This window comes from Macrobrachium nipponense, chromosome 37 (assembly GCF_015104395.2).
Source record: "Macrobrachium nipponense isolate FS-2020 chromosome 37, ASM1510439v2, whole genome shotgun sequence".
NCBI lineage: Eukaryota > Metazoa > Arthropoda > Malacostraca > Decapoda > Palaemonidae > Macrobrachium > Macrobrachium nipponense.
Window position 1 is genome coordinate 44,324,358 of NC_061097.1, and position 25,608 is coordinate 44,349,965.

A 25,608-nucleotide genomic window follows, 5' to 3' on the forward strand; every position below is an offset into this window, starting at 1 on the left:
GCCGTCTCATTCTTGGAAGAGCTCAGTCAATCTCATCAGTTCGAGGTGTTAGGTGGTCGGTTTCAACGTACCGCCGAGATGGTGGTCCGATCCCTAGCACTGTTCCTTGTCCTTATCTTCGCCTTCTTGCCATCGGCCAAGGCTGAGGGAGGTAAGAAAGCCAAACTGTGTGTGTGTGCATATAGAAATATGTATATATGTCGTGTATAAGCTGCAATTCAAACACTCGTTCCCGTATTTATTTAACTGAAGAAAGCAACCCCTAGATCAGAAATGAATACATTAAGCCCTATTGAGTTTCTGACCCCGCAGGGGGCCAATGCCGGTAATGCACGTCACACGGTGCACTGTAGGCATTACTTAAGGTTCTCTCCAACGTGCCATCGGTCCCTGGCTGCAACCCCTTTCGTTCCTTTTACTGTACCTCCTTTCGTATTCTTTCTTCCATCTTTCTAACTATTGGTTCATAGTATAACTGCAAAAGTTTTTCCTCCTGTCACACCATTCAAACCGTCTTTCTGTCAATTTCCGTTTCAGGCTGAATGACTCCATAGGTCCCAGTGCTTGGCATTTGGCCTTAACTCTATATTCACTTCAGTCCTATAGATTTGTGCATAAGTTACTAATTTATACAAATGTTTGGAAAACTAACTTTATGCTTTTGATGCACAATTACTCAGTAAGCTTGATAGATTGCTTATGGATATCAACAGTTTCAGTGTTCAGATGAAGCAAAAGTATTTGTCAATATATTATATGACTTGTGTTTATCTGTCTACTCGATTCGAGGAGGTAGTAGCATCTTAGGCAATCTGTGATTTTGACTGCTCATACTCCAAATTATTTAAATGATCCATGCGCACAAATATTCATACATACACACGTGTGTCTGTGTAGAAATGGCAATAGTCTGTGTGAGTATTCATTTACTAGCCGAATACATTTTCTATTTCCTAACACAGAATCTGTTTCTCCTTGAAAGTCGACACAGGATGACTGAAGGGGATGACATTTTTGACATATTTTATTTTATCTTATTCTTTTTTAGAGAGAGAGAGAGAGAGAGAGAGAGAGAGAGAGAGAGAGAGAGAGAGAGAGAGAGAGAGAGAGAGAGAGAGAGAGAGAGAACTGTTTTCCCTCTTGATCTTGGCAACTTTCTTGGAGAAAGATCTCTCTCAGGCAATAATAATAATAGTAATAATTATTATTATTTTTTGTTTTTTATCACAGTCCTCCAATTCGACTGGGTGGTATTTATAGTGTGGGGTTCCGGGTTGCATCCTGCCTCCTTAGGAGTCCATCACTCTTCTTACTATGTGCGCCGTTTCTAGGATCACACTCTTCTGCATGAGTCCTGGGGCTACTTCAGCCTCTAGTTTTTCCAGATTCCTTTTCAGGGATCTTGGGATGGTGCCTAGTGTTCTCATGATTATGGGTACAATTTCCACTGGCATATCCCATATCCTTCTTATTTCTATTTTCAGGTCTTGATACTTATCCATTTTTTCCCTTTCTTTCTCTTCAACTCTGGTGCCCTATGGTATTGCGACATCAATGAGTGATACTTTCTTGTTGATTTTGTCAATCAACGTCACGTTTGATCTATTTGCACGTATCACCCTATCTGTTCTGATACCATAGTCCCAGAGGATCTTTGCCTGATCGTTTTCTATCACTCCTTCAGGTTGTGGTGTTCGTACTGCTTATTACTGCAAAGGTAAAGCTGATGTTTCTTGCACAGGGTCCAGTGGAGGGCTTTTGCCACTGAATCATGCCTCTTTTTGTACTGGTTCTGTGCAAGTGCCGGGCATTCGCTTGCTATGTGGTTTATGGTTTCATTTTTAGTATTACATTTCCTACATATGGGAGAGATGTTATTTCCATCTGTCGTTCTTTGAACATATCTGGTTCTTAGGGCCTGATCTTGTGTCACTGTTATCATTCCTTCAGTTTCCTTCTTGAACTCTGCCCTCTGTAACCATTGCCATGTGTCATCATCACCGGCCAGTTCTTTGGTCTGTCTCATGTGTTGTCCGTGCATTGGTTTGTTGTGCCATTCCTCTGTTCTGTTTGTCATTCTCCTGTCTCTGTATATTTCTGGGTCTTTGTCTACTTTTATCAGTCCTTCTTCCCATGCACTCTTGAGCCACTCGTCTTCACTGGTTTTCAGATATTGCCCCAGTGCTCTGTTCTCGATGTTGACGCAGTCCTCTATACTTAGTAGTCCTCTCCCTCCTTCCTTTCGTGTTATGTATAGTCTGTCCGTATTTGCTCTTGGGCGTAGTGCTTTGTGTATTGTCATATGTTTCCTAGTTTTCTGGTCTATGTTGCGGAGTTCTGCCTTCGTCCATTCCACTATTCCTGTGCTGTATCTGATTACTGGTACTGCCCATGTGTTTATGGCTTTTATTGTATTTCCGGTGTTGAGTTTTGACTTGAGTATCGCCTTGAGTCTCTGCATATATTCTTTCTTGATCGTGTCCTTCATCTCTTGGTGTTTTATATCCCCTCCTTCCATTATTCCCAGGTATATGTATCCTGTCTCATCTATGTTTGATGTTGCTCCCATCTGGTAGCTTTATCCCTTCAGTCCATTTTATTTTGCCCTTTTGTATGTTTGTATGTTGACTAAGGCACATTTTTCTATTCCAAACTCCATCCTGATGTCCCCAGATACAATCCTTACCGTCTGGATTAGGGTATCTATTTCCTTGATGCTCTTACCATACCAGCTTGATGTCGTCCATGAACATCAGATGGTTAATAATGTTGCCTCTTTTCTTGAGTTGGTACCCAGCATCCATCTTCTGCAGTACTTTTGTCATGGAAATCATGGCTACTACGAAGAGTAGTTGGGACAGTGAGTCGCCCTGGAAGATCCCTCTCCTGATATTCACCTCTGCTAGTCTTATTCCAGAGCTTGTGAATATTGTATTCCAGTTGCGCATTGTATTTTTGAGGAAGCTGATGGTGTTTTCCTCTGCCCCATATATTTTCAGGCATTCTATTAGCCATGTGTGTGGTATCATGTCGAAGGCTTTCTTATAGTCTATCCATGCCATGCTTAGGTTGGTTTTCCTTCTCTAACTATTCTTCATTACCATTTTGTCTATCAGGAACTGGTCTTTTGTGCCCCTACACTTCCTTCTGCAGCCTTTCTGTTGGTGGGGGATGGTGTTTGTCTCCTCTAGGTAGTTGTATAGCCTTTCACTGATGATACCAGTTAGTAACTTCCACATTATTGGTAGGCAGGTGATAGGCCTGTAGTTACTGGCTATATTTCCCTTACCCTTGTCTTTCTGGATTCTTCCATTTTATGCAACAGAATAATAATTATAATAATGATAATATATTTGGCCCCACCAGGAGTAGGTGAACCTTGTCAACAAGACTCTGACTGCCTAGGGACTTTAGTATGCAATGGTGCTACTAATAAGTGTTACGCTGTAGAGGAAGGTAATTATCGAGTCATATGACATTAGCATTACTCTCGTATAAGATGATGGTAGAGTTGGTATAGAAATATCTGAAAAATATACAGTGAATCATTTGCCAGTCAGCATTTAAGAAGAGGACTCGGTTCTACTTTGAATATTTCATTGATTCTCTCCATTGATTCTCCACCTGAATATTTCATTGATTCTCTCCATTGATTCTCCACCCCTCACCCACTCCCCAGTCTTAGTCCCAGAACCAGAAATACCACCAGAACCAGAACAAGGACCAGGTCCAGAACCAGTGCCACCACCAGGTCAGGAACCAGCACCACCACCAGGTCTGAACCTGTCCCACCACCAGGGCCAGAACCAGTCCCACCACCAGGACCAGTACCACCACCAGGGCCAGAACCTGTCCCACCACCAGGACCAGTGCCACACCCCAGGGCCCAGAAACTATCCCACACCAGGACCAGTGCCACCAGGGCCAGAATCCAGCCAAGAAACCCTGGTCCCACCACCAGGACCGGTGCCACCACCAGGGCCCCTCTAGGTTAGTTGTATAGCCTTTCACTGATGATACCAGTTAGTAACTTCCACATTATTGGTAGGCAGGTGATAGGCATGTAGTTACTGGCGATATTTCCTTACTCTTGTCTTTCTGGATTCTTCCATTTTATGCAACAGAATAATAATTATAATAATAATAATATATTCGACCCCACCAGGAGTAGGCGAACCTTGTCAACAAGACTCTGACTGCCTAGGGACTTTTTAGTATGCAATGGTGCTACTAATAAGTGTTTACGCTGTAGAGGAAGGTAATTATCGAGTCATATGACATTAGCATTACTCTCGTATAAGATGATGGTAGATTTGGTTATATTGAAATATCTGAAAAATATACAGTGAATCATTTGCCAGTCAGCATTTAAGAAGAGGACTCGGTTCTACTTTGAATATTTCATTGATTCTCTCCATTGATTCTCCACCCCTCACCCACTCCCCAGTCTTAGTCCCAGAACCAGAAATACCACCAGAACCAGAACAAGGACCAGGACCAGAACCAGCACCACCCCCAGGTCCAGAACCAGTGCCACCACCAGGTCCGGAACCAGCACCACCACCAGGTCTGGAACCTGTCCACCACCAGGGCCAGAACCTGTCCCACACCAGGACCAGTGCCACCACCAGGGCCTCTAGGTAGTTGTATAGCCTTTCACTGATGATACCAGTTAGTAACTTCCACATTATTGGTAGGCAGGTGATAGGCCTGTAGTTACCCCTCTTACGCCGACTGGCCGAATTTTACGTCGACATTTTTTGTCTCCCGTGTGCCGACTGGACGTATTTTACGTCCACTTACAAAAGTTTTTTTTTTAAATTCGCGGAAAATACTTATAGGCCTACCAGCCTAAAACTTTTGAATCACGCACCTTGGGGATGCTGGGAGTTCACGGATCAAGGTGTTGTTTTGTTTACAATCGTTTACGCCAGGCGCGCAAGCGCGAATTTCTTTCTTTGCCGCACTAAAAAGTATCTGTGACACCATCTCGGAAATTGATTTCGTCAACTTTGACATAATTTTTGTACCATTGTAAATTAGCCGTTACATGAAGTAAGTATATGATGTGCGGCATTTTTTGTAGTAATAACAACAATAAATACTCATGATTGTAGCTTTTTATCAGTTTGTTTTGAGATATTTTTTTATATAAATAACGATAATTGCCAAAATTTCAACCTTTGGTCAACTTTGACTCTACTGAAATGGTCGAAAAAAACGCAATTTTAAGCCTGAAACTTCTTATATTTTAGTAATATTCAATCATTTACCTTAATTTCGCAACTAATTGGAAGTCTCTAGCACAATATTTCGATTTATGGTGAATTTATGAACAAACTTTTTCTTTACGTCCGCGCGGTAACTTCCGAAAAAAATCATACATGCGATTGTGGTAATGTTTGCACCATTTTAAAATTAGCCGTTATATAAAGTTTTATATATGGAAATGTGCGTAATTTCATGCACAACTACAACTAAAAAAACAACCCATGGTTATAGCTTTTATCAGTTTTGAGATATTTTGCATATATAAATGATAAATTGCCTAAAATTTTAACCTTCCGGTCAATTTTGACTCTAAAATACCGAAATGGTCGAAAACACGCAATTGTAAGCTAAAACGCTTATATTCTAGTAATATTCAAGCATTTACCTTCATTTTGCAATAAATTGGAAGTCTCTAGCACAATATTTGGATTTATGGTGAATTTATGAAAAAAATAACATTTTCTTTACGTCTGCGCCGGTAACTCTTCCGAAAAAATCCTACGTGCGATTGTGGTAAGTTTGCACCACCATTTTAAATTAACCGTTACATAAAGTTTTTTTATATATGAAAATGTGCGCAATTTCATGTAGAATACAACAAAAAAAATAACTGAAGGTTGTAGCTTTTCTCATTTTCGATATATTTGCATATAAATCACGATAAATAGAAAAAAAACCACGTTTGGTCAACTTTGACTCTACCGAAATGGTCGAAAAACGCAATTGTAAACAAATAAAACTCTTACAGTCTAGTAATATCAGTCATTTATCTTCATAATTGAAACAAATTCGAAGTCTCTAGCAAAATATTTAGATTTATGGGGAATTTAAAAAAAAATCTTTCCTTCCCCCGCGCGCGTATTCTCTGCCACAAATCTCCGAAATGCGTACGTACCATTCTCGGAATATTTGCTCCGTTTCATATTAGGCATTTCATAGAGTTTTATATATGAATATGTGCGCAATTTCATGTAGAATAAAACGAAAAATATTTGAAGGTTGTAGCTTTTCTTATTTCCGAAATAATTGCATATAATAATATATATATAAAAAAATTCGACATTCGGTTCAACTTTAACTCGTCAGATATGGTCGAAAACTGCAATTGTAAGCTAATACTCTTACAGTATAGATATATTCAATCATTTGTCTTCATTTTGAAAGAAATTGGAAGTCTCTAGGACAATATTTAGATTTATGGTGAATTTTTGAAAAAAATATTTGTTTACGTCCGCGCGTTACGAATTCATGTATTATTTTGTGATAATATTTTCTCTGTGTTGCTTTTATCGTTTTACAATGTGTTATATAACAAAATGATTGCAATTTAGTGTACATTACAACGAAAAAAAAGCAACTTGTTACCTTTAACCGTTTTGCGCACAGCGCGATTTGAATACAATTATATATGAAATTTCGTTTTTGCGCTATCATATATCGCATTATTAAGATATGATAATGATATTTTTTTTTTCCATTTCTGGATGGTTGCATACTAATTTTCAGCCAATGACAAAAAAAGGAGCCAAAATGAAACTCTTAATCTTGAAAACTAAGCGCGCTGTGATTTTTTGATTTTTGAAAAAAAATATTTTTCCGCTTCCGCGCTCACTCTGAAACACCTCCGGCACACGGGAGACAATTTTTTTTTTTACCGCTTCGGCGTAAGAGGGTTACTGGCTATATTTCCCTTACTCTTGTCTTTCTGGATTCTTCCATTTTATGCAGCAGAATTAATAATAAATAATAATAATAATATATTTGACCCCACCAGGAGTAGGCGAACCTTGTCAACAAGACTCTGACTGCCTAGGGACTTTAGTATGCAATGGTGCTACTAAATAAGTGTTACGCTGTAGAGGAAGGTAATTATCGAGTCATATGACATTTAGCATTACTCTCGTATAAGATGATGGTAGAGTTGGTATAGAAATATCTGAAAAAATATACAGTGGAATCATTTGCCAGTCCAAGCATTTAAGAAGAGGACTCGGTTCTACTTTGAATATTTCATTGATTCTCCACCCCTCACCCACTCCCCAGTCTTAGTCCCAGAACCAGAAATACCAACCAGAACCAGAACAAGGAGACCAGGACCAGAACCAGCACCACCCCCAGGTCCAGAACCAGTTGCCACCACCAGGTCCGGAACCAGCACCACCACCAGGTCTGGAACCTGTCCCACCACCAGGGCCAAGAAACCTGTTCCCACCACCAGGACCAGTGCCACCAACCAGGGCCTCTAGGTAGTTGTATAGCCTTTCACTGATGATACCAGTTAGTAACTTCCACATTATTGGTAGGCAGGTGATAGGCCTGTAGTTACCCCCCTCTTACGCCGACTGGCCGAATTTTACGTCGACATTTTTTGTCTCCCGTGTGCCGACTGGACGTATTTTACGTCCACATTACAAAAGTTTTTTTTTTAAATTCGCGGAAAAATACTTATAGGCCTACCAGCCTAAAACTTTTGAATCACGCGCCTTGGGGGATGCTGGGAGTTCACGGATCAAGGTGTTGTTTTGTTTACAATCGTTACGCAGGCGCGCAAGCGCGAATTTCTTTCTTGCCGCACTAAAAAGTATCTGTGACACATCTCGGAAATTATTTCGTCACTATGACATAAGTTTGTACAATTGTAAATTAGCCAGTTACATGAAGTATTATATATGAAAATGTGCGCATTTTTATGTAAAATACAACAATAAAATACTCATGATTGTAGCTTTTATCAGTTTTAGAGATATTTTTTATATAAATAACGATAATTGCCAAAATTTCAACCTTTGGTCAACTTTGACTCTACTGAAATGGTCGAAAAACGCAATTTTAAGCTGAAACTCTTATATTTTAGTAATATTCAATCATTTACCTTAATTTCGCAACTAATGGAAGTCTCTAGCACAATATTTCGATTTTATGGTGAATTTATGAACAAACTTTTTCTTTACGTCCGCGCGGTAACTTCCGAAAAAAATCATACATGCGATTGTGGTAATGTTTGCACCATTTTAAAATTAGCCGTTATATAAAGTTTTATATATGGGAAATGTGCGTAATTTCATGCACAATACAACTAAAAACAAAAAAACCCATGGTTTTATAGCTTTTATCAGTTTTGAGATATTTTCATATAAATGATAATTGCCAAAATTTTAACCTTCGGTCAATTTTGACTCTACCGAAATGGTCGAAAAACGCAATTGTAAGCTAAAACGCTTATATTCTAGTAATATTCAAGCATTTACCTTCATTTTGCAACTAATTAGAAGTCTCTAGCACAATATTTGGATTTATGGTGAATTTATGAAAAAAGATAACATTTTCTTTACGTCCGCGCGGTAACTCTTCCGAAAAAATCCTACGTGCGATTGTGGTAATGTTTGCACCATTTTAAATTAACCGTTACATAAAGTTTTATATATGAAAATGTGCGCAATTTCATGTAGAATACAACAAAAAATAACTGAAGGTTGTAGCTTTTCTCATTTTCGATATATTTGCATATAAATCACGATAAATAGAAAAAAAAACCACGTTTGGTCAACTTTGACTCTACCGCAAATGGTCGAAAAACGCAATTGTAAACTAAAACTCTTACAGTCTAGTAATATTCAGTCATTTATCTTCATCTTGAAACAAATTCGAAGTCTCTAGCAAAATATTTAGATTTATGGGGAATTTAAAAAAAAATCTTTCCTTCCCCCCGCGCGCGGATTCTCTGCCACAAATCTCCGAAATGCGTACGTACCATTCTCGGAATATTTGCTCCGTTTCATATTAGGCATTTCTAGAGTTTTATATATGAATATGTGCGCAATTTCATGTAGAATAAAACGAAAAATATTTGAAGGTTGTAGCTTTTCTTATTTCCGAAATAATTGCATATAATAATATATATATAAAAAAATTCGACATTCGGTCAACTTTAACTCGTCAGATATGGTCGAAAACTGCAATTGTAAGCTAATACTCTTACAGTATAGATATATTCAATCATTTGTCTTCATTTTGAAAGAAATTGGAAGTCTCTAGGACAATATTTAGATTTATGGTGAATTTTTGAAAAAAATATTTGTTTACGTCCGCGCGTTACGAATTCATGTATTATTTTGTGATAATATTTTCTCTGTGTTGCTTTTATCGTTTTACAATGTGTTATATAACAAAATGATGCATTTAGTGTACATTACAACGAAAAAAAAGCAACTTGTTACCTTTAAAAACCGTTTTGCGCACAGCGCGATTTGAATACAATTATATATGAAATTTCGTTTTTGCGCTATCATATATCGCATTATTAAGATATGATAATGATATTTTTTTTCATTTCTGATGGTTGCATACTAATTTTCAGCCAATGACAAAAAAAGGAGCCAAAAATGAACTCTTAATCTTGAAAACTAAGAGCGCTGTGATTTTTTAAAAAAATATTTTTTTTCCGCTTCCGCGCGCACTCTGAAACACCTCCGGCACACGGGAGACAATTTTTTTTTTACCGCTTCGGCGTAAGAGGGTGGGTTACTGGCTATATTTCCCTTACTCTTGTCTTTCTGGATTCTTCCATTTTATGCAGCAGAATAATAATATAATAATGAATAATAATATATTTGACCCCACCAGGAGTAGGCGAACCTTGTCAACAAGACTCTGACTGCCTAGGGACTTTAGTATGCAATGGTGCTACTAATAAGTGTTACGCTGTAGAGGAAGGTAATTATCGAGTCATATGACATTAGCATTACTCTCGTATAAGATGATGTAGAGTTGGTATAGAAATATCTGAAAAATATACAGTGAATCATTTGCCAGTCAGCATTTAAGAAGAGGACTCGGTTCTACTTTGAATATTTCATTGATTCTCTCCATTGATTCTCCACCCCTCACCCACTCCCCAGTCTTAGTCCCAGAACCAGAAATACCACCAGAACCAGAACAAGGACCAGGACCAGAACCAGCACCACCCCCAGGTCCAGAACCAGTGCCACCACCAGGTCCGGAACCAGCACCACCACCAGGTCTGGAACCTGTCCCACCACCAGGGCCAGAACCTGTCCCACCACCAGGACCAGTGCCACCACCAGGGCCTCTAGGTAGTTGTATAGCCTTTCACTGATGATACCAGTTAGTAACTTCCACATTATTGGTAGGCAGGTGATAGGCCTGTAGTTACCCCTCTTACGCCGACTGGCCGAATTTTACGTCGACATTTTTTGCTCCCGTGTGCCGACTGGACGTATTTACGTCCACTTACAAAAGTTTTTTTTTTAAATTCGCGGAAAAATACTTATAGGCCTACCAGCCTAAAACTTTTGAATCACGCGCCTTGGGGGATGCTGGGAGTTCACGGATCAAGGTGTTGTTTTGTTTACAATCGTTACGCAGGCGCGCAAGCGCGAATTTCTTTCTTGCCGCACTAAAAAGTATCTGTGACACATCTCGGAAATTATTTCGTCACTTTGACATAATTTTTGTACCATTGTAAATTAGCCGTTACATGAAGTATTATATATGAAAAATGTGCGCATTTTTATGTAGAATACAACAATTAAAATACTCATGATTGTAGCTTTTATCAGTTTTGAGATATTTTTATATAAATAACGATAATTGCCAAAATTTCAACCTTTGGTCAACTTTGACTCTACTGAAATGGTCGAAAAACGCAATTTTAAGCTGAAACTCTTATATTTTAGTAATATTCAATCATTTACCTTAATTTCGCAACTAATTGGAAGTCTCTAGCACAATATTTCGATTTATGGTGAATTTATGAACAAACTTTTTCTTTACGTCCGCGCGGTAACTTCCGAAAAAAATCATACATGCGATTGTGGTAATGTTTGCACCATTTTAAAATTAGCCGTTATATAAAGTTTTATATATGGAAATGTGCGTAATTTCATGCACAATACAACTAAAACAACCCATGGTTATAGCTTTTATTTTTTAGTTTGAGATATTTTCATATAAATGATAATTGCCAAAATTTTAACCTTTGGTCAATTTTGACTCTACCGAAATGGTCGAAAAAACGCCAATTGTAAGCTAAAACGCTTTATATCTAGTAATATTCAAGCATTTACCTTCATTTGCAACAAATTGGAAGTCTCTAGCACAATATTTGGATTTATGGTGAATTTATGAAAAAAAATAACATTTTCTTTACGTCCGCGCGGTAACTCTTCCGAAAAAATCCTACGTGCGATTGTGGTAATGTTTGCACCATTTTAAATTAAACCGTTACATAAAGTTTTATATATGAAAATGTGCGCAATTTCATGTAGAAACACAACAAAAAATAACTGAAGGTTGTAGCTTTTCTTTTTCATTTTCGATAGTTTGCATATAAATCACGATAAATAGAAAAAAAACCACGTTCGGTCAACTTTGACTCTACCGAAATGGTCGAAAACAAAACGCAATTGTAAAACTAAAATCTTACAGTCTAGTAATATTCAGTCATTTATCTTCATCTTGAAACAATTCGAAGTCTCTAGCAAAATATTTAGATTTATGGGGAATTTAAAAAAAAATCTTCCTTCCGCGCGCGGATTCTCCGCCACAAATCTCCGAAATGCGTACGTACCATTCTCGGAATATTTGCTCCGTTTCATATTAGGCATTTCATAGAGTTTTATATATGAATATGTGCGCAATTTCATGTAGAATAAAACGAAAAATATTTGAAGGTTGTAGCTTTTCTTATTTCCGAAATAATTGCATATAAAAAATATATATAAAAAAAAATTCGACATTCGGTCAACTTTAACTCGTCAGATATGTCGAAACTGCAATTGTAAGCTAATACTCTTACAGTATAGTAATATTCAATCATTTGTCTTCATTTTGAAAGAAATTGGAAGTCTCTAGGACAATATTTAGATTTATGGTGAATTTTTGAAAAAAATATTTGTTTACGTCCGCGCGTTACGAATTCATGTATTATTTTGTGATAATATTTTCTCTGTGTTGCTTTTATCGTTTTACAATGTGTTATATAACAAAATGATTGCAATTTAGTGTACATTACAACGAAAAAAAAGCAACTTGTTACCTTTAACCGTTTTGCGCACAGCGCGATTTGAATACAATTATATATGAAATTTCGTTTTTGCGCTATCATATATCGCATTATTAAGATATGATAATGATATTTTTTTTCATTTCTGATGGTTGCATACTAATTTTCAGCCAATGACAAAAAAAGGAGCCAAAAATGAACTCTTAATCTTGAAAACTAAGCGCGCTGTGATTTTTTGAAAAAAATATTTTTTCCGCTTCCGCGCTCACTCTGAAACACCTCCGGCACACGGGAAGACAATTTTTTTTTTTTACGCTTCGGCGTAAGAGGGTTACTGGCCTATATTTCCCTTACTCTTGTCTTTCTGGATTCTTCCATTTTATGCAGCAGAATAATAATTATAATAATAATAATAATATATTTGACCCCACCAGGAGTAGGGCGTAAGGCGAACCTTGTCAACAAGACTCTGACTGCCTAGGGACTTTAGTATGCAATGGTGCTACTAATAAGTGTTACGCTGTAGAGGAAGGTAATTATCGAGTCATATGACATTAGCATTACTCTCGTATAAGATGATGGTAGAGTTGGTATAGAAATATCTGAAAAATATACAGTGAATCATTTGCCAGTCAGCATTTAAGAAGAGGACTCGGTTCTACTTTGAATATTTCATTGATTCTCTCCATTGATTCTCCACCCCTCACCCACTCCCCAGTCTTAGTCCCAGAACCAGAAATACCACCAGAACCAGAACAAGGACCAGGACCAGAACCAGCACCACCCCCAGGTCCAGAACCAGTGCCACCACCAGGTCCGGAACCAGCACACCACCAGGTACTGGAACCTGTCCCACCACCAGGGCCAGAACCTGTCCCACCACCAGGACCAGTGCCCCACCAGGCGGGCCTCTAGGTAGTTGTTATAGCCTTTCACTGATGATACCAGTTAGTAACTTCCACAATTATGGTAGGCAGGTGATAGGCCTGTAGTTACCCCTCTTACGCCGACTGGCGAATTTTACGTCGACATTTTTGTCTCCCGTGTGCCGACTGGACGTATTTTACGTCCACTTACAAAAGTTTTTTTTTTAAATTCGCGGAAAAATACTTATAGGCCTACCAGCCTAAAACTTTTGAATCACGCGCCTTGGGGGATGAGGGAGTTCACAGGATCAAGTAAGTTGTTTTGTTTACAATCGTTAGCAGGCGCGCAAGCGCGAATTTCTTTCTTGCCGCACTAAAAAGTATCTGTGACACATCTCGGAAATTATTTCGTCACTTTGACATAATTTTTGTACCATTGTAAATTAGCCGTTACATGAAGTATTATATATGAAAATGTGCGCATTTTTATGTAGAATACAACAATAAAATACTCATGATTGTAGCTTTTATCAGTTTTGAGATATTTTTATATAAATAACGATAATTGCCAAAATTTCAACCTTTGGTCAACTTTGACTCTACTGAAATGGTCGAAAAACGCAATTTTAAGCTGAAACTCTTATATTTTAGTAATATTCAATCATTTACCTTAATTTCGCAACTAATTGGAAGTCTCTAGCACAATATTTCGATTTATGGTGAATTTATGAACAAACTTTTTCTTTACGTCCGCGCGTAACTTCCGAAAAAAATCATACATGCGATTGTGGTAATGTTTGCACCATTTTAAAATTAGCCGTTATATAAAGTTTTATATATGGAAATGTGCGTAATTTCATGCACAATACAACTAAAAACAACCCATGGTTATAGCTTTTATCAGTTTTGAGATATTTTCATATAAATGATAATTGCCAAAATTTTAACCTTCGGTCAATTTTGACTCTACCGAAATGGTCGAAAAACGCAATTGTAAGCTAAAACGCTTATATTCTAGTAATATTCAAGCATTTACCTTCATTTTGCAACAAATTGGAAGTCTCTAGCACAATATTTGGATTTATGGTGAATTTATGAAAAAAAAAAAAGAAAAAATAACATTTTCTTTACGTCCGCGCGGTAACTCTTCCTGAAAAAATCCTACGTGCGATTGTGGTAATGTTTGCACCATTTTAAATTAAACCAACCCCCCCCCCCCCCCCCCCCCCGTTACATAAAGTTTATATATGAAAAATGTGCGCAATTTCATGTAGAATACAACTAAAAATAACTGAAGGTTGTAGCTTTTCTCATTTTCGATATATTTGCATATAAATCACGATAAATAGAAAAAAAACCACGTTCGGTCAACTTTGACTCTACCGAAATGGTCGAAAAACGCAATTGTAAACTAAAACTCTTACAGTCTAGTAATATTCAGTCATTTATCTTCATCTTGAAACAAATTCGAAGTCTCTAGCAAAATATTTAGATTTATGGGGAATTTAAAAAAAAATCTTTCCTTCCCCCCGCGCGCGGATTCTCTGCCACAAATCTCCGAAATGCGTACGTACCATTCTCGGAATATTTGCTCCGTTTCATATTAGGCATTTCATAGAGTTTTATATATGAATATGTGCGCAATTTCATGTAGAATAAAACGAAAAACAAATATTTATGAAGGTTGTAGCTTTTCTTATTTCCGAAATAATTGCATATAATAATATATATAAAAAAATTCGACATTCGGTCAACTTTAACTCGTCAGATATGGTCAAAAACTGCAATTGTAAGCTAATACTCTTACAGTATAGATATATTCAATCATTTGTCTTCATTTTGAAAGAAATTGGAAGTCTCTAGGGACAATATTTAGATTATGGCGGTGAATTTTTGAAAAAAATATTTGTTTACGTCCTGCGCGTTACGAATTCATGTATTATTTTGTGATAATATTTTTTCTTTTTCTGTGTTGCTTTTATCGTTTTACAATGTGTTATATAACAAAATGATTGCAATTTAGTGTACATTACAACGAAAAAAAAAAAGCAACTTGTTACTTTAAAAACCGTTTTGCGCACAGCGCAATTTGAATACAATTATATATGAAAATTTCGTTTTTTGCGCTTATCATATCGCATTATAAGATATGATAATGATATTTTTTTTTCATTTCTGATGGTTGCATACTAATTTTCAGCCAATGACAAAAAAAAGGAGCCAAAAATGAAACTCTTAATCTTGAAAAACTAAGCGCGCTGTGATTTTTTGAAAAAAATATTTTTTTCCGCTTCCGCGCTCACTCTGAAACACCTCCGGCACACGGGAGACAATTTTTTTTTTACCGCTTCGGCGTAAGAGGGTTACTGGCTATATTTCCCTTACTCTTGTCTGTTTCTGGATCTTCCATTTTATGCAGCAGAATAATAATTATAATAATAATAATAATATATTTGACCCCACCAGGAGTAGGCGAACCTTGTCAACAAGACTCTGACTGCCTAGGGACTTTAGTATGCAATGGTGCTACTAATAAGTGTTACGCTGTAGAGGAAGGTAATTATCGAGTCATATGACATTAGCATTACTCTCGTATAAGATGATGGTAGAGTTGGTATAGAAATATCTGAAAAATATACAGTGAATCATTTAGTTTGCCAGTCAGCATTTAAGAAGAGGACTCGGTTCTACTTTGAATATTTCATTGATTCTCCACCCCTCACCACTCCCAGTCTTAGTCCCAGAACCAGAAATACCACCAGAACCAGAACAAGGACCAGGACCAGAACCAGCACCACCCCCAGGTCCAGAACCAGTGCCACCACCAGGTCCGGAACCAGCACCACCACCAGGTCTGGAACCTGTACCACACCAGGGCCAGAACCTGTCCCACACCAGGACCAGTGCCACCACCAGGGCCTCTAGGTAGTTGTATAGCCTTTCACTGATGATACCAGTTAGTAACTTCCAAACATTATTGGTAGGCAGGTGATAGGCCTGTAGTTACCCCTCTTACGCCGACTGGCCGAATTTTTACGTCGACATTTTTTTGTCTCCCGTGTGCCGACTGGACGTATTTTACGTCCACTTACAAAATTTTTTTTGTTTTTTTTTTTAAATTCGCGGAAAATACTTATAGGCCTACCAGCCTAAAACTTTTGAATCACGCGCCTTGGGGGATGCTGGGAGTTCACGGATCAAGGTGTTGTTTTGTTTACAATCGTTACGCAGGCGCGCAAGCGCGAATTTCTTTCTTGCCGCACTAAAAAGTATCTGTGACACATCTCGGAAATTATTTCGTCACTTTGACATAATTTTTGTACCATTGTAAATTAGCCGTTACATGAAGTATTATATATGAAAATGTGCGCATTTTTATGTAGAATACAACAATAAAATACTCATGATTGTAGCTTTTATCAGTTTGAGATATTTTTATATAAATAACGATAATTGCCAAAATTTCAACCTTTGGTCAACTTTGACTCTACTGAAATGGTCGAAAAACGCAATTTTAAGCTGAAACTCTTATATTTTAGTAATATTCAATCATTTACCTTAATTTCGCAACTAATTGGAAGTCTCTAGCACAATATTTCGATTTATGGTGAATTTATGAACAAACTTTTTCTTTACGTCCGCGCGGTAACTTCCGAAAAAAATCATACATGCGATTGTGGTAATGTTTGCACCATTTAAAATTAGCCGTTATATAAAGTTTTATATATGGAAATGTGCGTAATTTTCATGCACAATACAACTAAAAACAACCCATGGTTATAGCTTTTATCAGTTTTGAGATATTTTCAATATAAATGATAATTGCCAAAATTTTAACCTTCGGTCAATTTGACTCTACCGAAAAATGGTCGAAAAACGCAATTGTAAGCTAAAACGCTTATATTCTAGTAATATTCAAGCATTTACCTTCATTTTGCAACAAATTGGAAGTCTCTAGCACAATATTTGGATTTATGGTGAATTTATGAAAAAAAATAACATTTTCTTTACGTCCGCGCGGTAACTCTTCCGAAAAAATCCTACGTGCGATTGTGGTAATGTTTGCCACCATTTTAAAATTAACCTGTTACATAACGTTTTATATATGAAAACAAATAGGGCGGGGGGGCCAAAAACCAAAAAAAAAAAAAAAAAAAAAATTTGCATGTAGAATACAACAAAAAAACTAACTGAAAGGTTGTAGCTTTTCTCATTTTCGATATATTTGCATATAAATCACAGATAAATAGAAAAAAAACCACGTTCGGTCAACTTTGACTCTACCGAAATGGTCGAAAAACGCAATTGTAAACTAAAACTCTTACAGTCTAGTAATATTCAGTCATTTATCTTCATCTTGAAACAAATTCGAAGTCTCTAGCAAAATATTTAGATTTATGGGGAATTTAAAAAAAAATCTTTCCTTCCCCCCGCGCGCGGATTCTCTGCCACAAATCTCCGAAATGCGTACGTACCATTCTCGGAATATTTGCTCCGTTTCATATTAGGCATTTCATAGAGTTTTATATATGAATATGTGCGCAATTTCATGTAGAATAAAACGAAAAATATTTGAAGGTTGTAGCTTTTTTTATTTCCGAAATAATTGCATATAATAATATATATATAAAAAAATTCGACATTCGGTCAACTTTAACTCGTCAGATATGGTCGAAAACTGCAATTGTAAGCTAATACTCTTACAGTATAGATATATTCAATCATTTGTCTTCATTTTGAAAGAAATTGGAAGTCTCTAGGACAATATTTAGATTTATGGTGAATTTTTGAAAAAAATATTTGTTTACGTCCGCGCGTTACGAATTCATGTATTATTTTGTGATAATATTTTCTCTGTGTTGCTTTTATCGTTTTACAATGTGTTATATAACAAAATGATTGCAATTTAGTGTACATTACAACGAAAAAAAAGCAACTTGTTACCTTTAACCGTTTTGCGCACAGCGCGATTTGAATACAATTATATATGAAATTTCGTTTTTGCGCTATCATATATCGCATTATTAAGATATGATAATGATATTTTTTTTCATTTCTGATGGTTGCATACTAATTTTCAGCCAATGACAAAAAAAGGAGCCAAAAATGAACTCTTAATCTTGAAAACTAAGCGCGCTGTGATTTTTTGAAAAAAATATTTTTTCCGCTTCCGCGCTCACTCTGAAACACCTCCGGCACACGGGAGACAATTTTTTTTTTTACCGCTTCGGCGTAAGAGGGTTACTGGCTATATTTCCCTTACTCTTGTCTTTCTGGATTCTTCCATTTTATGCAGCAGAATAATAATTATAATAATAATAATAATATATTTGACCCCACCAGGAGTAGGCGAACCTTGTCAACAAGACTCTGACTGCCTAGGGACTTTAGTATGCAATGGTGCTACTAATAAGTGTTACGCTGTAGAGGAAGGTAATTATCGAGTCATATGACATTAGCATTACTCTCGTATAAGATGATGGTAGAGTTGGTATAGAAATATCTGAAAAATATACAGTGAATCATTTGCCAGTCAGCATTTAAGAAGAGGACTCGGTTCTACTTTGAATATTTCATTGATTCTCTCCATTGATTCTCCACCCCTCACCACTCCCCAGTCTTAGTCCCAAGAACCAGAAATACCCACCAGAAACCAGAACAAGGACCAGGACCAGAACCAGCACACCCCCAGGTCAGACCAGTGCCACCACCAGGTCCGGAACCAGCACCACCACCAGGTCTGGAACCTGTCCCACCACCAGGGCCAGAACCTGTCCCACCACCAGGACCAGTGCCACCACCAGGGCCTCTAGGTAGTTGTATAGCCTTTCACTGATGATACCAGTTAGTAACTTCCACATTATTGGTAGGCAGGTGATAGGCCTGTAGTTACCCCTCTTACGCCGACTGGCCGAATTTTACGTCGACATTTTTTGTCTCCCGTGTGCCGACTGGACGTATTTTACGTCCACTTACAAAAGTTTTTTTTTTAAATTCGCGGAAAAATACTTATAGGCCTACCAGCCTAAAACTTTTGAATCACGCGCCTTGGGGGATGCTGGGAGTTCACGGATCAAGGTGTTGTTTTGTTTACAATCGTTACGCAGGCGCGCAAGCGCGAATTTCTTTCTTGCCGCACTAAAAAGTATCTGTGACACATCTCGGAAATTATTTCGTCACTTTGACATAATTTTTGTACCATTGTAAATTAGCCGTTACATGAAGTATTATATATGAAAATGTGCGCATTTTTATGTAGAATACAACAATAAAATACTCATGATTGTAGCTTTTATCAGTTTTGAGATATTTTTATATAAATAACGATAATTGCCAAAATTTCAACCTTTGGTCAACTTTGACTCTACTGAAATGGTCGAAAAACGCAATTTTAAGCTGAAACTCTTATATTTTAGTAATATTCAATCATTTACCTTAATTTCGCAACTAATTGGAAGTCTCTAGCACAATATTTCGATTTATGGTGAATTTATGAACAAACTTTTTCTTTACGTCCGCGCGGTAACTTCCGAAAAAAATCATACATGCGATTGTGGTAATGTTTGCACCATTTTAAAATTAGCCGTTATATAAAGTTTTATATATGGAAATGTGCGTAATTTCATGCACAATACAACTAAAAACAACCCATGGTTATAGCTTTTATCAGTTTTGAGATATTTTCATATAAATGATAATTGCCAAAATTTTAACCTTCGGTCAATTTTGACTCTACCGAATGGTCGAAAAAACGCAATTGTAAGCTAAAACGCTTATATTCTAGTAATATTCAAGCATTTACCTTCATTTTGCAACAAATTGGAAGTCTCTAGCACAATATTTGGATTTATGGTGAATTTATGAAAAAAAATAACATTTTCTTTACGTCCGCGCGGTAACTCTTCCGAAAAAATCCTACGTGCGATTGTGGTAATGTTTGCACCATTTTAAATTAACCGTTACATAAAGTTTTATATATGAAAATGTGCGCAATTTCATGTAGAATACAACAAAAAATAACTGAAGGTTGTAGCTTTTCTCATTTTCGATATATTTGCATATAAATCACGATAAATAGAAAAAAAACCACGTTCGGTCAACTGACTCTACCAGAAATCGGTCGAAAAACGCAATTGTAAACTAAAACTCTTACAGTCTAGTAATATTCAGTCATTTATCTTCATCTTGAAACAAATTCGAAGTCTCTAGCAAAAATATTTAGATTTATGGGGAATTTAAAAAAAAAATCTTTCCTTCCCCCCGCGCGCGGATTCTCTGCCACAAATCTCCGAAATGCGTACGTACCATTCTCGGAATATTTGCTCCGTTTCATATTAGGCATTTCATAGAGTTTTATATATGAATATGTGCGCAATTTCATGTAGAATAAAACGAAAAATATTTGAAGGTTGTAGCTTTTCTTATTTCCGAAATAATTGCATATAATAATATATATATAAAAAAATTCGACATTCGTCAACTTTAACTCGTCAGATATGGTCGAAACTGCAATTGTAAGCTAATACTCTTACAGTATAGATATATTCAATCATTTGTCTTCATTTTGAAAGAAATTGGAAGTCTCTAGGACAATATTAGATTTATGGTTGAATTTTGAAAAAATATTTGTTTACGTCCGCGCGTTACGAATTCATGTATTATTTTGTGATAATATTTTCTCTGTGTTGCTTTTATCGTTTTACAATGTGTTATATAACAAAATGATTGCAATTTAGTGTACATTACAACGAAAAAAAAGCAACTTGTTACCTTAACCGTTTTGCGCACAGCGCGATTTGAATACAATTATATATGAAAATTTCGTTTTTGCGCTATCATATATCGCATTATTGAGATATGATAATGTATTTTTTTTCATTTCTGATGGTTGCATACTAATTTTCAGCCAATGACAAAAAAAGGAGCCAAAAATGAACTCTTAATCTTGAAAACTAAGCGCGCTGTGATTTTTTGAAAAAAATATTGTTTTTTCCACTTTCCGCGCCTCAACGTCTGAAACACCTCCGGCACACGGGAGACAATTTTTTTTTTTACGCTTCGGCGTAAGAGGGTTACTGGCTATATTTCCCTTACTCTTGTCTTTCTGGATTCTTCCATTTTATGCAGCAGAATAATAATATAATAATAATAATAATATATTTGACCCCACCAGGAGTAGGCGAACCTTGTCAACAAGACTCTGACTGCCTAGGGACTTTAGTATGCAATGGTGCTACTAATAAGTGTTACGCTGTAGAGGAAGGTAATTATCGAGTCATATGACATTAGCATTACTCTCGTATAAGATGATGGTAGAGTTGGTATAGAAATATCTGAAAAATATACAGTGAATCATTTGCCAGTCAGCATTTAAGAAGAGGACTCGGTTCTACTTTGAATATTTCATTGATTCTCTCCATTGATTCTCCACCCCTCACCCACTCCCCAGTCTTTAGTCCCAGAACCAGAAATACCACCAGAACCAGAACAAGGACCAGGACCAGAACCAGCACCACCCCCAGGTCCAGAACCAGTGCCACCACCAGGTCCGGAACCAGCACCACCACCAGGTCTGGAACCTGTCCCACCACCAGGGCCAGAACCTGTCCCACCACCAGGACCAGTGCCACCACCAGGGCCTCTAGGTAGTTGTATAGCCTTTCAACTGATGATACCAGTTAGTAACTTCCACATTATTGGAGGCAGGTGATAGGCCTGTAGTTACCCCTCTTACGCCGACTGGCCGAATTTTTACGTCGACATTTTTGTCTCCCGTGTGCCGACTGGACGTATTTTACGTCCACTTACAAAAGTTTTTTTTTTTAAATTCGCGGAAAAAAAAAAAATACTTATAGGCCTACCAGCCTAAAACTTTTGAATCACGCGCCTTGCCTTGGGGATGCTGGGAGTTCACGGATCAAGGTGTTGTTTTGTTTACATCGTTACGCAGGCGCGCAAGCGCGAATTTCTTTCTTGCCGCACTAAAAAGTATCTGTGACACATCTCGGAAATTATTTCGTCACTTTGACATAATTTTTGTACCATTGTAAATTAGCCGTTACATGAAGTATTATATATGAAAATGTGCGCATTTTTGTTTTATGTAAAATACAACAATAAAAATACTCATGATTGTAGCTTTTATCAGTTTTGAGATATTTTTATATAATAACGATAATTGCCAAAATTTCAACCTTTGGTCAACTTTGACTCTACTGAAATGGTCGAAAAACGCAATTTTAAGCTGAAACTCTTATATTTTAGTAATATTCAATCATTTACCTTAATTTCGCAACTAATTGGAAGTCTCTAGCACAATATTTCGATTTATGGTGAATTTATGAACAAACTTTTTCTTTATGTCCGCGCGGTAACTTCCGAAAAAAATCATACATGCGATTGTGGTAATGTTTGCACCATTTTAAAATTAGCCGTTATATAAAGTTTTATATATGGAAATGTGCGTAATTTCATGCACAATACAACTAAAAACAACCCATGGTTATAGCTTTTATCAGTTTTGAGATATTTTCATATAAATGATAATTGCCAAAATTTTAACCTTCGGTCAATTTTGACTCTACCGAAATGGTCGAAAAACGCAATTGTAAGCTAAAACGCTTATATTCTAGTAATATTCAAGCATTTACCTTCATTTTGCAACAAATTGGAAGTCTCTAGCACAATATTTGGATTTATGGTGAATTTATGAAAAAAAAAAACATTTTCTTTACGTCCGCGCGGTAACTCTTCCGAAAAAATCCTACGTGCGATTGTTGGTAATGTTGCACCATTTTAAATTAACGTTACATAAACGTTTTTATATATGAAAATGTGCGCAATTTCATGTAGAATACAACAAAAAATAACTGAAGGTTGTAGCTTTTCTCATTTTCGATATATTTGCATATAAATCACGATAAATAGAAAAAAAACCACGTTCGGTCAACTTTGACTCTACCGAAATGGTCGAAAAACGCAATTGTAAACTAAAACTCTTACAGTCTAGTAATATTCAGTCATTTATCTTCATCTTGAAACAAATTCGAAGTCTCTAGCAAATATTTAGATTTATGGGGAATTTAAAAAAAAATCTTTCCTTCCCCCGCGCGCGGATCTCCACAAATCTCGAAAGCGTACGTACCATTCTCGGAATATTTGCTCCGTTTCATATTAGGCATTTCATAGAGTTTTATATATGAATATGTGCGCAATTTCATGTAGAATAAAACGAAAAATATTTGAAGGTTGTAGCTTTTCTTATTTCCGAAATAATTGCATATAATAATATATATATAAAAAAATTCGACATTCGGTCAACTTTAACTCGTCAGATATGGTCGAAAACTGCAATTGTAAGCTAATACTCTTACAGTATAGATATATTCAATCATTTGTCTTCATTTTGAAAGAAATTTGGAATCTCTAGGACAATATTTAGATTTATGGTGAATTTTTGAAAAAAAATATATTTGTTTAACGTCCGCCGGTTTAACGAATTCATGTATTATTTTGTGATAATATTTTCTCTGTGTTGCTTTTATCGTTTTACAATGTGTTATATAACAAAATGATTGCAATTTAGTGTACATTACAACGAAAAAAAAGCAACTTGTTACCTTTAACCGTTTTGCGCACAGCGCGATTTGAATACAATTATATATGAAATTTCGTTTTTGCGCTATCATATATCGCATTATTAAGATATGATAATGATATTTTTTTTCATTTCTGATGGTTGCATACTAATTTTCAGCCAATGACAAAAAAAGGAGCCAAAAATGAACTCTTAATCTTGAAAACTAAGCGCGCTGTGATTTTTTTGAAAAAATATTTTTTCGCTTCCGCGCTCACTCTGAAACACCTCCGGCACACGGGAGACAATTTTTTTTTTTACCGCTTCGGCGTAAGAGGGTTACTGGCTATATTTCCCTTACTCTTGTCTTTCTGGATTCTTCCATTTTATGCAGCAGAATAATAATTATAATAATAATAATAATATATTTGACCCCACCAGGAGTAGGCGAACCTTGTCAACAAGACTCTGACTGCCTAGGGGACACCCATCTTTTAGTATGCAATGGTGCTACTAATAAGTGTTACGCTGTAGAGGAAGGTAATTATCGAGTCATATGACATTAGCATTACTCTCGTATAAGATGATGGTAGAGTTGGTATAGAAATATCTGAAAAATATACAGTGAATCATTTGCCAGTCCAGCATTTAACAAGAGGACTCGGTTCTACTTTGAAATATTTCATTGATTCTCTCCATTGATTCTCCACCTGAATATTTCATTGATTCTCTCCATTGATTCTCCACCCCTCACCCACTCCCCAGTCTTAGTCCCAGAACCAGAAATACCACCAGAACCAGAACAAGGACCAGGACCAGAACCAGCACCACCCCCAGGTCCAGAACCTGAACCAGAATCAGGGCCAGAACCAGCACCACCCTCAGGGCCAGCACCTGAACCTGTCCCATCACCAGGACCAGTCCCACCACCGGGGGCCAGTGCCACCACCACCAGGACCAGAACCTGTCCCACCACCAGGGCCAGAACCTGTCCCACCACCACCAGGGCCAGAACCTGTCCCACCACCAGGACCAGTGCCACCACCACCAGGACCAGAACCTGTCCCACCACCAGGACCAGTGCCACCACCAGGGCCAGAACCTGTCCCACCACCAGGACCAGTGCACCACCACCAGAGGCCAGAAGCCAGACCAGTGTCCACCCACCACCAGGACCAGGGCCAAAATGTCCACCACCAGGGACCATGCCACCACCCCAGGGCCAGAACCTGTCCACCACCAGGACCAGGGCCACCACCAGGACCGTGCCACCACCACCAGGACCCATGAACCTGTCCACCACCATGACCAGTGCCAGCCACCAGGGCCAGAACCTGTCCCACCACCAGGGCCAGAACCAGTGCCACCACCAGGGCCAGTGCCACCACCACCAGGGCCAGAACCAGTCCCACCACCAGGACCAGTCCCACCACCAGGACCAGTGCCACCACCACCAGGGCCAGAACCTGTCCCACCACCAGGGCCAGAACCAGTGCCACCACCAGGGCCAGAACCAGTGCCACCACCAGGACCAGTGCCACCACCAGGCCAGAAACCTGTCCACCACAGGGCAGAACCAGTGCCACCACTAGGACCAGTGCCACCACCAGGGCCAGAACCTGTCCCACCACCAGGGCCAGAACCAGTGCCACCACCAGGACCAGTGCCACCACCAGGGCCAGAACCTGTCCCACCACCAGGCCAGAACCAGTGCCCACCCATCAGGACCAGTGCCACCACCAGGGCCAGAACCTGTCCCACCACCAGGACCAGTGCCACCACCAGGGCCAGAACCTGTCCCCACCCCACCAGGACCCCGTGCCCCACCACCGGGCCGAACCTGTCCCACCACCAGGACCAGTGCCACCACC

At 37.8% G+C, this 25,608-nt stretch overlaps 2 protein-coding genes across 3 annotated transcripts in view; both read left to right on the forward strand.

Moving 5' to 3' along the window:
* LOC135208974 (procyclic form-specific polypeptide A-beta-like) lies at positions 1–7,343 on the forward strand. 2 transcript variants are annotated; one of them, XM_064241524.1, is made up of 6 exons: positions 1–151; positions 3,367–3,456; positions 3,680–3,727; positions 4,490–4,640; positions 7,046–7,136; positions 7,315–7,343. In XM_064241524.1, the coding sequence occupies exons 1-5, from the start codon at positions 79–81 to the stop codon at positions 7,074–7,076; spliced, it is 393 nt and encodes a 130-aa protein (XP_064097594.1). In that variant the 5' UTR covers positions 1–78; the 3' UTR covers positions 7,077–7,136; positions 7,315–7,343. The 2 variants fall into 2 exon arrangements, with proteins under 2 accessions (XP_064097594.1, XP_064097595.1); XM_064241525.1 differs by lacking the exon at positions 3,680–3,727 and having other exon boundaries at positions 4,448–4,640.
* The window catches only part of LOC135209365 (basic proline-rich protein-like), a 23,128-nt gene continuing 4,700 nt past the window's right edge, over positions 7,181–25,608 (forward strand). Inside the window, exons 1-8 of the mRNA XM_064242062.1 lie at positions 7,181–7,195; positions 7,321–7,517; positions 10,069–10,364; positions 15,894–16,064; positions 18,780–18,974; positions 24,503–24,599; positions 24,653–25,424; positions 25,463–25,608. The exon at positions 25,463–25,608 is cut by the window's right edge and continues 617 nt beyond it. Of these exons, the coding sequence (XP_064098132.1) occupies positions 7,181–7,195; positions 7,321–7,517; positions 10,069–10,364; positions 15,894–16,064; positions 18,780–18,974; positions 24,503–24,599; positions 24,653–25,424; positions 25,463–25,608 (1,889 nt within the window). The remainder of the gene's footprint in view (positions 7,196–7,320; positions 7,518–10,068; positions 10,365–15,893; positions 16,065–18,779; positions 18,975–24,502; positions 24,600–24,652; positions 25,425–25,462) is intronic.

Excerpts from the sequence above, each read along its gene's own strand:
- LOC135208974 (XM_064241524.1), top strand. The coding sequence starts at position 79 with ATGGTGGTCCGATCCCTAGCACTGTTCCTTGTCCTTATCTTCGCCTTC. Across the intron at positions 3,728-4,489 it reads AGAACCAGAACAAGGACCAG|GACCAGGACCAGAACCAGCA; the intron begins GTCCAGAACCAG and ends AACCAGAACAAG. Across the intron at positions 4,641-7,045 it reads GCCACCACCAGGGCCTCTAG|GAGTAGGCGAACCTTGTCAA; the intron begins GTAGTTGTATAG and ends TGACCCCACCAG.